At 42.0% G+C, this 10,568-nt stretch overlaps 1 protein-coding gene across 1 annotated transcript; it reads left to right on the top strand.

The window, feature by feature from the left end:
* The first annotated feature begins 238 nt into the window (after positions 1 to 238).
* On the top strand, positions 239 to 10,053 carry si:dkey-29p10.4 (E3 ubiquitin/ISG15 ligase TRIM25). Its single transcript, XM_061774842.1, has 7 exons — positions 239 to 549; positions 1,950 to 2,848; positions 4,596 to 4,691; positions 6,128 to 6,376; positions 6,454 to 6,476; positions 7,294 to 7,442; positions 8,951 to 10,053. The coding sequence occupies exons 1-7, from the start codon at positions 300 to 302 to the stop codon at positions 9,493 to 9,495; spliced, it is 2,211 nt and encodes a 736-aa protein (XP_061630826.1). The 5' UTR covers positions 239 to 299; the 3' UTR covers positions 9,496 to 10,053.
* Positions 10,054 to 10,568: the final 515 nt, after the last annotated feature.

The following is a 10,568-nucleotide window of genomic DNA, read 5'->3' as shown; positions in this document are numbered from 1 at the left end:
AAGAACTAGCTACCTAGATATATTTTGAAACGAAGCCAAGAAAGAACATCAAAGATAAAAACATGATGACATAGGACCCTTATGGAATCACATTAGTGCCAAAAAGATTCACACGAAAATTTTTAAATCGTATACGTCAAAACAAGATTCACATAAAACTTTTAAGTCTGATTCCATAGACCCTGTACCTTTAAGAGTAGGAGGAAGCGATATTCAAACGGTTTTAGTCCCGCCTCCTTCCTTTTTCATCCCGGAAGTCGCTTTCCAGCAACAACATTAAATTCACGAAACACAGCAACATGGGGGCCGCACTGGAAACTCCAGCCCAGTGTCCTCTGTGCAATCAGATGACGCGAGAACCCGTCGTCCTCAAATGTAACCACCGCTTCTGCCAACGATGTATCGGGGACCTGTGGAGTGTTTCCCCCAACGGGCCGTTCCGTTGTCCTGTGTGGAGGTGCGAAACGAACTACCAGACGCAGCCGTTTGACAGCACGTTGTTATGGCCGCCAAAAAGCAGTCAACGCCTTTCGACCCCCAGCACCACCGGTACGGTATCCACAAATTGAACGTTTTCAATTAAGTTATCTCAAAGTAGACGTTTCACGGAAATGAAAAAATATCTTTGGTGCTCTCGGGCCACGTTGGAATTTTAAAAGGGACACACATAGAGACAAAGTCATTCGTAAATGACATTAAAAAAAAAAGTTGCAATCTAAAAGTTATTAAATTGTTAACCATCTTCTGGGTTAATTAATGAAATAAATAATAAGCATTTATTTCAAAACTATGTAAAAAAAACAAAAAAACAAGTAACTAGTCGTTTAATCATATAATGTAATAAAAATGAGAGTACGTTAGCTAACATTTTTAGGGCAAAAGTGCTATCTGAAAATGAATGGTTGGAAGGAAACTGATAAATGAACGCATCAAATGTACAGTACATGACTTGATAATTCAAACGCTTGGTGGAGCGGATCAAAGAAGGATTGGGCTGTATGTTGTCCATGAAATCCTCTTGAGGCCCACCAAAACCTTAAACCTAGTGGTACCACTAAAGCTATATTACCTGAAGAATACAATGAACATGACAAAATATAGCTGATTCCATAATACTTTGTCCTATTTGACATGCTTAAGATTTAAATTTCCGGGGATTTTTATTTATCAAGAAAATTAAAATTAAAATTAGAGCACTGTTCGTAAAATGTTTCCACTTCCGCTGCTGGCTAAGCAGTCAGGCTCACTTGCTTTCCCACTTGCAGCGACGTACGTTTGAAGTATTGATGGTCAGTGTGTTCTGCAATTGACATTTGTTCTCGCAGCTCGCTAGCTGCCTTCTTCATCAATGCACAAGCTGCTAATCCCACTTTGGTTGTCATGATGTACTATATTATCTTCAAGTAAAAAGTTTGAATTTAATATACAGCCCTTAAGATCCTTCTTGAGGATTACCAAACAAATCATCCCAACACTACTTCAACTGATAAAAACATAATTAACATCTAATATAGTTTCCCATCTGAACCTCTTTTATTCGCACATCTTGATGTGATGAAAAATGTCACTTGTCACACCACTTTTTTCTCTATACTCAGCTCACACTGATAGCAGTGCTACCGCTACTGACAAGATCATCATCATTATACAGTATTAAATTTTCCCAGTGACGATGACTGGCTAAGTGTGGCTAAAGGTTTAGCCAAATAAACACCTGTGATGTTGTGGCTTACTCCACCAAGTGTGGCTAGAATAATGTTTTTATACGGTTTAGCCACATTGGCTCAGAGGTTTCATGACCAAATGCCAACCCTGAAATGCCTATAGGTTGGCGCTTCCCCCATTGATTTAAATGAGAGTAACCTCCACATTGCTGTCGGCAATTAGTTTTCTTATTCAATAATCAATGAAGGTCTACACTTTGAGTGCTCTTTTTTGTTTTTTTCCAGGCACATCCACTAAAGACCCAACGACAAGTGTCTCTCCACTGACGAGGCCCTTACTGGCCAGCCGGCTCCTCGGGAAAAGAAAGGGCAGCGCTCCATCTGCAGAGCAGCCTGACACAAAGCGATTATCGACAAGTGAGAGGTCAGCTGTCAATGAGACACCTATAAATTCTCTGTTTGAGAAAGCAGAGCGTCTCCCCAGTGTGGAAGCAACCGGGAATGAGCTGAATTCAGAGTGGGATGGTGGTACAACTTCCTCAGATGATAGCTTCGCACAACACATAGGTGATGTGCCACAAGGAAGCTCACAGCAACCAAATTCAGCTGAAAGGGTGGAATTGGATGACTCAGACTGCTACACTGAAGTAGATTTATGTAGTGTCCCTCCTCTCGAGACACCCCAGCAAGACCTCCAAGTCCCAAGTTCCTCCCCTCCCAACCGTCATTCATTTACAGCAGCCTCAACCTCACAGCTATCACTGTCTCCTGTACACGATGAAAACAAGTCACCGATGATGCTCCCCAAGCATGCTGCTGTTGCCTCAGGATCCCCCAGCAGGATTGGCATATTCGCCCAGCCCAAGAGAAGAAACACAGGCCCTGTGCCGTGCCATTATTGCCCGAAAACTGTGCATCAGTCGGCAGTGAAGACCTGCCTGGTGTGCGGGGCCTCCATGTGTCCGGAGCATCTTCGTCCCCATGTCGAGTCGCCCGTGTTCCAAAATCACACACTGGTTCCGCCCACGGAGGATGTTTCTGTTTGGAGATGCCAGGAGCACCAGGAGATTAACCGCATCTACTGCCGGCAGTGTGCCGCCTGCGTGTGCACAGTGTGCACAGTCATCGGCTCTCACCGCGGCCATGTCTGCATCAGCATCAGGGAGGCAGAGCAAGAGCTCAGAGTAAGAGTGTACACTAACCGGACACAACATTAGGGCAATGTTTCTTATTGCAATTAGTGATGCACCACATTTTTGGCCATTGAAATTTTTCAGCTGAAAATGACCTAAAAGTGTGCTTTCGGTTTGCAGCAAAAATACTTTTGTCACAGAATAAAACAGCCGGGACAGGATGTTGTGATGACGCAGGCAAAAACCGTGTCCAGCGTGTGGTTGTGTACAATATATTGTTTAAAAAAAAAAAAAAAAGAAAAAAAAAATAATTGAACAGTCCACCCAGCCCAACCTCCTTGATTTCCACTGTTTGTACTGTTGCAAGCTATTTTGCACCGCCCCAGCTACTATGAGCTATGGTTAGCTAGCTAACACGGCTAAACACGATGCAGAGCCGCGGAGGTGAAAGGTCGCGTCCGGTATCAACCAACCATAAGTCACTAATCATCGCCTCCATGACAGCCAGTAAGCTACATTTCTGTCAAGTTTCGTCACGAAGGGAGGATGAGGTGTGATTAATAGGAGAAAGACGAAGAAGCCATGCTTATTGCTAAGCTATCGTGATGTATAGTCACAAAATGCGGAAATAAGTGATTGGGTGATACAGTACTGTTGTCACATAGCTCTGGCTGGAACCGCCTTATCGCTGAGAGTAATCAACTTTAAGAGCGAAATAGCAGACAAATTAGTGTCTGGAGCTAAAATAATGCACAATAAGGCTACACAGCAACACAGGACTAGGAAACTGGAAGTTAATTGCTGTCACCGCTACGTCACCTGAGAACGGGGGCGTACAAGTTTAAAATTGCATTAACATAATAAATATTGAAGTAGTTTTGTGCCATCTATACAAAGCCCAGCCGCTGAGCCAGGTTGCTAGAGCGCTTCACTTCCTCATTTGAGTGAAAACGCACCCGATTGGACGCGTAACCCATGGAACTATGCGTGTACTTCTAAAGAAATACACTGATTGGCTCACTGGCCCGCATGATGGCAGTGTTGAGAGGAGTGTTTTAATGTTGCAACTTGCTACGGCGTATTACGCCTGACAGGGGGTCGTTTCACAATCGACTGGGCGAGATGGAGGCGCCTTGTAGTTCACGCCGGCCTCTGTGCCACCACGCCCAAACCCTCAGGCTCGGGATTGGTTGCCGTGGACCTCCGCTTCGCGAAGCCAGCATCTTGGCTTGCGGCGGCCGACACCGGGATCTCCACGTGTCGCCGCCGATCCCCCTCTCTTTCGCCAAATTGTTTAAGCATATTGCTCCTTAGAGGTGTACTAGTGAGTCGAAAGTCATGTCCGTGAATGTCACAAAAGTATTTTATTGTGCCTCTTACTGTATATGTATGGCTTTCCTTCTTGAGAGCAAGCCGCGTTGACTGCGCTAATGTCGGGCAACAGCACCTTAAAATTTTCTTTCCTTTAGCTTCTGATTGGGGAGGTCCGTCATATTCTTTGTCATTGTACAAGACATCATACAACGAAATTCAGGTGCACTCAAGAACCGGTCTTAAATAAGTATAACAGATGATAAGTGCTTCCCTTCATTCACTTCAACTGATGCTCAACTCACATTCTACACATCATATTTATATCATTCACTCAGTACCAAAGCATGCAGTTCAAGGATAGAAGTACATCCCTAATAAATGAGAATAAAATGCATGTTAGTAGTAAAAAATCGATTCGAATCGATTTTAAAAAGATTCGACAGTGACAACCCTAGTTTTAACATTGTACTCTGTGTTTGTGCAGGGTAATCTGAAAGAGGACATCAACCAACTGCAGAGGCTGGAACAACAAGTGAAAGACCGAGTGACTGAATTCACTAAGAAAGAAGAAGCCTTCAGAGTAGGAAAATGAATCATTCACACACGTTTTATTCAATGTTTTTGTCTAACACAGAGTACTTCTTTTGCCTTATCTTGTTCGGGATTTTCTGCGTCCTCCTTTCGAATACCAACTGCCCTCATGTCTTCCTTCACGACATTTATCAACCGTCTTTGGTGCACCATCCTATGCTCTCTAGTAGGGCTGCACGATTATGGCCAAAATAATATTCGCGATTAGTTTGATCAATATTGTAATCACAATTATGAATCATGATTATTCCTCATTTAAGGGAAAAATCTTTTTTTTTTTTTTCCACAAACAATATGTAACAGTGTTCAGTTCAGTGATTCTTTAAATAAGAATAAATGATAGATAAGGGGGGAAAAAAATAAATGCACCCACAAATATTGTACTTTACCAAGGGCTAACTGAATAAGTATGCTTTAATTTGCTAAAGTGCAATCCCGAATTGCATCTTCCATCCATTTTCTACCGCTTATTCGAATCGCATCTGAATGGAAGCAAATATAGTTAATGCATAAAACGCATAACAGTAGGCTGTAAGCAGCGACTTTTCATTTGAAAATCCCCGTCAATATACTAAACTGTCAAGGACTGGTACATCTCCGTTGTTCTGCTTGACCATTGGTCAGTCATACACGGTCAGAAACTGCAAAGAACTCAACAGTCGTGATTTCTCTCCCGGTGTTTTTTCTTTTCTGTCAGACCAGCTGAAAAGTTGAAGTCAAGGCAGCCGCTACAACAATTGTAAATATAATATATGTATATATTATATACATATATATGTAAGACGATTGTCTTGCCGTGACATCTTACCTCTCCACCAAAGTGCTGACATAGCCAATTTCAAAATAATATATATTCATATATTACTACATTGGACATCAGTGCCATTTTAAGCTTTTATTTTGAAGTTGGCCACGGAGCCCTTATTGAAGCCTTAACCATACATTTACCCCCTGGTGGCTGGCCGCGGGAACTGCTACAAATGAAGCGCTTTTCATATGCAGCAGTGTGGATTTTAAATGTTAAAAATCACCTACAATCGGCCTGATTTAATCGTGGCAGCCAAAATTTGGATCACAATTAAAATTGGATTCATTGTGCAACCTTACTTTTCTTTATCAGCCCTAATGTTGCCTCATTCTTGCTCACACATGATGATGGAGGCTGCTGTGCTAACCTGCTCATTATAGCTAATTAGTATTTCTTTGTCGTCTGGGATCATACCAATATCTTTGCACTCCTGTCTGCCCAGAGAGCCAAGCTGATGAGCTGGATTCACATGCATTTGATTACGGCTCTTAAAAGAAGAAGGAAAAAAAAAAAATGCAATTGTGTTTTGATTTGAATTTGATTAAACACAATCTGATTTTGTGTATGACCCTGTTTGGCTTTTGACTTTGCCTGTCCGAATTCCTCTGCATCTGCAGGAGGTTTTGAGCAAGGCGCGCTCTGGCGTGTGTCAGCAGTACGCGGCCATCAGGGAGGCCCTGCAGCAGGAGGAGCAATCAGCGCTCCGATGTGTGGAACAGGAGGAGAGCAAAGTGGTGGGGAGCCTGGAGGAGAAACTGAGCTACCTTCACAACTCCCTGCAGTCCATACAGGAAGGCCTTCACACGTTGGAGACATTAGTTGATGCTAAGGGAGAAAATCTCATTCGGGACCAAGCCTTCATTATGGTGCGCGTGTATGTTTTTAATATGACACGTATGACTGATGACTAAACATGACAATATTTTCTTTTTATTTGTCACAGGAATACAGCAAAGTCCCCCGACTGTAAGTCATTCTCCTCAACCTTATTATGGGAACAAATCTCATTCATACAGTAATGTATCAACAGAATACAGAGAGGGCCAAAAGTAGGAATACACTGTTTTATATTTTATAATCTAATATATGTATTTTTTACAGGTACGCTGAATAATGCCATTTAATGTTAGTCAAGAACAAAGGAAGTAGATTCGAAAGCAGTATTAGAGAAGGACAGCAGACGGGCAACCATTGGTTGTAGTTTTGTGATATGAAGCAACATTAAGCTTTTTTACATTAAGCGGGACGTGTCCCGACATGGGGGATAAAACGTAAAACTGAATTATGTCAGCCCATGCACACAGAGCAGATTATTTCTTTTCAAAACTTAATAAAATACAAATAACACTTCATGTTTTGAGCATATGGACAGCAGCAAATCGATGGGATGCTTTATACATGGGTAGGTTTTTTTTCCTGATTTTTAGGGTCGATTTTGGGGGTGCGCGTTATACCGAGAGGGTATTTTTCAGGAGAAATTGCGGTATGTCACAGATCTGGTGCAAGCAGTCCATTGTCCTGCAATAGTGGGCTTTTTTGGCAGGCTCTAATCTTGAGCAAGATTGATTTAAAAACATGCAAAAGTTGTGCTGAAGTTCACACACAGTTCACTCAACAGTCGACCCCAGAGCCGCATCCATGACCTGAGGATTCTCTGAGGTTGAAAAAATCCATTAAGATGTTGAAAATCGTGATTAGCCCACTGAACAGTGTTAAGAGCTTCTGTTGTTATTACATAGATGGTGTATTGTGTTCAAATGGTCTCTATGTTCTCTCTGCTCAGAGACATGGAAACTTGTCTGCATCAGCTCGAGGCTCCAGAGGAAGCAAATGAAGCTCGGCTGAAATGTCTTCAGCGCTGGACAGAGAACCGTCTGAACACGGTCGTCATCTCTGAGCCGAGCGAGGACAGAGATCTCTACGTGGTGCTCTGTGAGACTTGATCGCCTTCCGTGAATTTATGATCAAAGCTTGTAAAACCAAGCTAGTGTTAAGTGAGAGGTGGTGGGCAAGTCACATATGTTGTAGTCACAATTAAGTCGGAAGTGTAACCTTCACGTTTCAAGCAAGTCCCGAGTTACTGTGGCAAAAATCAACCAAGTCTAGACGAGTCCCCACTAAATTTCAAACATGGTAAGTCATTAATTGGGCTAAGTAAAGTCATAAGTTATATCATGCCATCTTGCTCGGACACAACAAATATTGACATTAGTCACTTTGCACTCGATGTCTGTACTTTAGTTAGCTGTGCTAACACTTTCACAATCACTTTATTTGAATGCTCCCAAACCAAGTCTTGGTATTCATCCATTACTTTGCCTTCTCAATTGAAAGCATAACTGACATGAAGCTTTGACCTGCTATTGGTTAGCTGAACTGTGACGTTCACGTAGCTTACCCGTCTTTGTCGGTTTTATTGTGAGTGATGACATTAGATGTCATGGTTGTCTCTTATCTTTGAGTTGGAAACCTTGTCTGTTGCCATTGTAGTACAGTGGTTCCTTGAGATGTGGATTTATTTCATTCCGTGCCCATGTTTGTAACTCAAAACTCTTTATCTCAAATCATCTTTTCTCAGTGATATGAATGGAAATGCCATCAATCCGTTCCAGCCTTGCCTTGTTTTCTTTTTATTGTGGGGAGGGACCAACCCTGAAAACGCTTACTGGCAGTATACAGTATCAACGCATATTTAGGAATTTTCGGTGTTAGAAAAATAAGTACAAATAAAAAATCATTCAGTCAATTTTAGCATTAAGATATTAGACTGAAGGGCTCAAGCAATGTGGTTGTTGAAATACACAAAGTGTAATTCTTTGTTTTATGTTTAGTTTGACAGGAAATTGCAACTGTGAGGGGCGATAAACAGCTTGAAGAATTGTTTACTATTTGCCAAAGTGCTGCTGAAGTGAGTCGGCTTGAATTCACTGCCACCGTACGGCGCTGGTATCTAATGTCTGCATTTGAAAGTCAAAGCAAAGAAATAGGCCGAATTGCAGCTTGTATGTCAAAACTCGTAAGTTGAGTCAGCCATATCTCAAGGCATCGCTGTTTTCCTGATTTGATCTGAAGCGTAAGCCTTGAATACAAATATAAATATCTTTAGAGCTCCCTCCAGATACTTACTTGTTTTATTACGTGGCCTATGCACTTCGCAACATAGCTTGTGGGTTGCCAGGTTTGCGCACTTTACACAAAAATTAACATTTCTTTCCAATATAGAGCTATAAAACAAATCACACACACTCTTGAAAAGACACAGGCAAAGAATTGTTAAATCATGTAGTTCGTCCAAGTTGAATCTTTAATTTAAAGTTTCAGCAAAGCAAGTCCCAACTCCTAAAATTGACGATGAAGGTCGTACTGCTCAAGTCCCCCACCTTTTAATGTAAGCCCTTTTCTCCTGCTTAAGAAGTCCTCTTTTTCCCTTTCATGTGAAGATGGCACTGTCCCCATCTTGGATGCAAATACGGCCCATCCCAAGCTGCAGCTGTCAGATAAGAACAGGAGGGTGACCTACACCGCGGCCCAGCAGGCCTTCGTCGATCAAGATGCTCGCTTCAGCGCCTTCCCGCAGGTCCTGGCCAACCGTGGCTTTCGAGGGGGTCGTTGGTACTGGGAGGTGGATCTGCCTGCAGACGAAGGCCGCTGGAAGGTGGGACTCTGCGAGGCGCACATGGAGAGGAAAGGTCAAAGAGACAGCTCCCGTCTGGGCTTCAACGCATCCTCCTGGTGCCTGGCGTGTGACAGGAGGAAGCTGGAAGTGCTCCACAACAAGGTGGGGACGCCCGTGACTACAGACAGGCTGCAGCGAGTGGGAGTGTTCCTCGACTATGACGAGGGGATTTTAACGTTTTTTAATGCGACACCAGGGGGCAGTCTTGCGCCAATGCATTTCTACAAGCACACGTTTACTGGGCGTCTGTACCCTGCCTTGTCTGTGTCCAAAACCCAGCTGGTCATCTGCGATGTATTTGAGCCATAAGTGGCATTGTCCATAATCATATTTACGCTATGAATGATCTCCTGTCGAGCCTGAACGTTCTTTTTACAGAATAGAGAAAAAAGAAAATGTGATTTTTACTGTGTTTATGCCACAATTATGTACATGTTGAATAACACATTCTACTTGCCCATTTCTTAACTGATACGAAGCACTATTCAGTGTTTCAAAAGCTCATAAAATTTAGGACATGCATTTCTGCTTTCTCACTATTCCATTTTATATGCAAAAAAAAAGTTCATTTGAATGAGACATTCACCAACAAAGTTCTCCATCTTTCAGATTCCACCTTCAAACTGTTGGCAACTATTTTCCACATTTCCACACTTTTCACAATACCATTCCAAGATTGATATTTTACATTTGTACCTCCTTTTACTATTACTGTGTCATAGTAATCTCACGATTTTACCTTTTTGTATTTTTATCTCTTATCCTGTCCCATGTTTTCCGAGCAGGTTAGCAGTCAATATCTCTGAAATACTGGAATAATGTAAAATCATATATTCTGCAAAATAAACTAAGGAAATACACAACCTCTTTCAAATTGTTAATCCTTAGTGCGTTGTTTATCTTCAACAAGTCGGTGTGCTAATTCACTGTCTCGTTATGGGAGAGAAGCTGGTGATGAATACGAACTGATTGGGCCCGGTAACCTGACCTTCAAAAAAACTGCCTCGTGTTAGCGAGGACGTGAGTGGTAGTAAGCAGAGCCCCTCTCCTCTGTACACAGTTCAAGCTGCAGGTACTGTAGCTATACTGCAGCAACAAGTAAGTAATAAGATTAATCATTTAAGAACATGCCCACTTTTGGTGTGAACAATAAGGGGGGAATACAGAGGCAAATCATGGTAAATATTTGGTGAATTGCTTCATTGTAAATAAAATATTTGTCCAAACATTTTACATCCACATTCAACATTATATCTGATTTAAATATATTAAAATCGGTTAACTGTTTTGTTAAAATAACATTTTAAAACCGTCTGTACGTTTTACAAATCAATGTGGCTCTTCGCAGAAAGGTTTGCCTACCCATAAAAAAAAAAGAAAAT

The sequence above is a fragment of the Phyllopteryx taeniolatus genome, chromosome 5 (assembly GCF_024500385.1).
Source record: "Phyllopteryx taeniolatus isolate TA_2022b chromosome 5, UOR_Ptae_1.2, whole genome shotgun sequence".
NCBI classification, from domain to species: domain Eukaryota; kingdom Metazoa; phylum Chordata; class Actinopteri; order Syngnathiformes; family Syngnathidae; genus Phyllopteryx; species Phyllopteryx taeniolatus.
The sequence above is the reverse complement of the archived record's forward strand: the minus strand, read 5'-3'. Positions and strand labels throughout refer to the sequence as shown.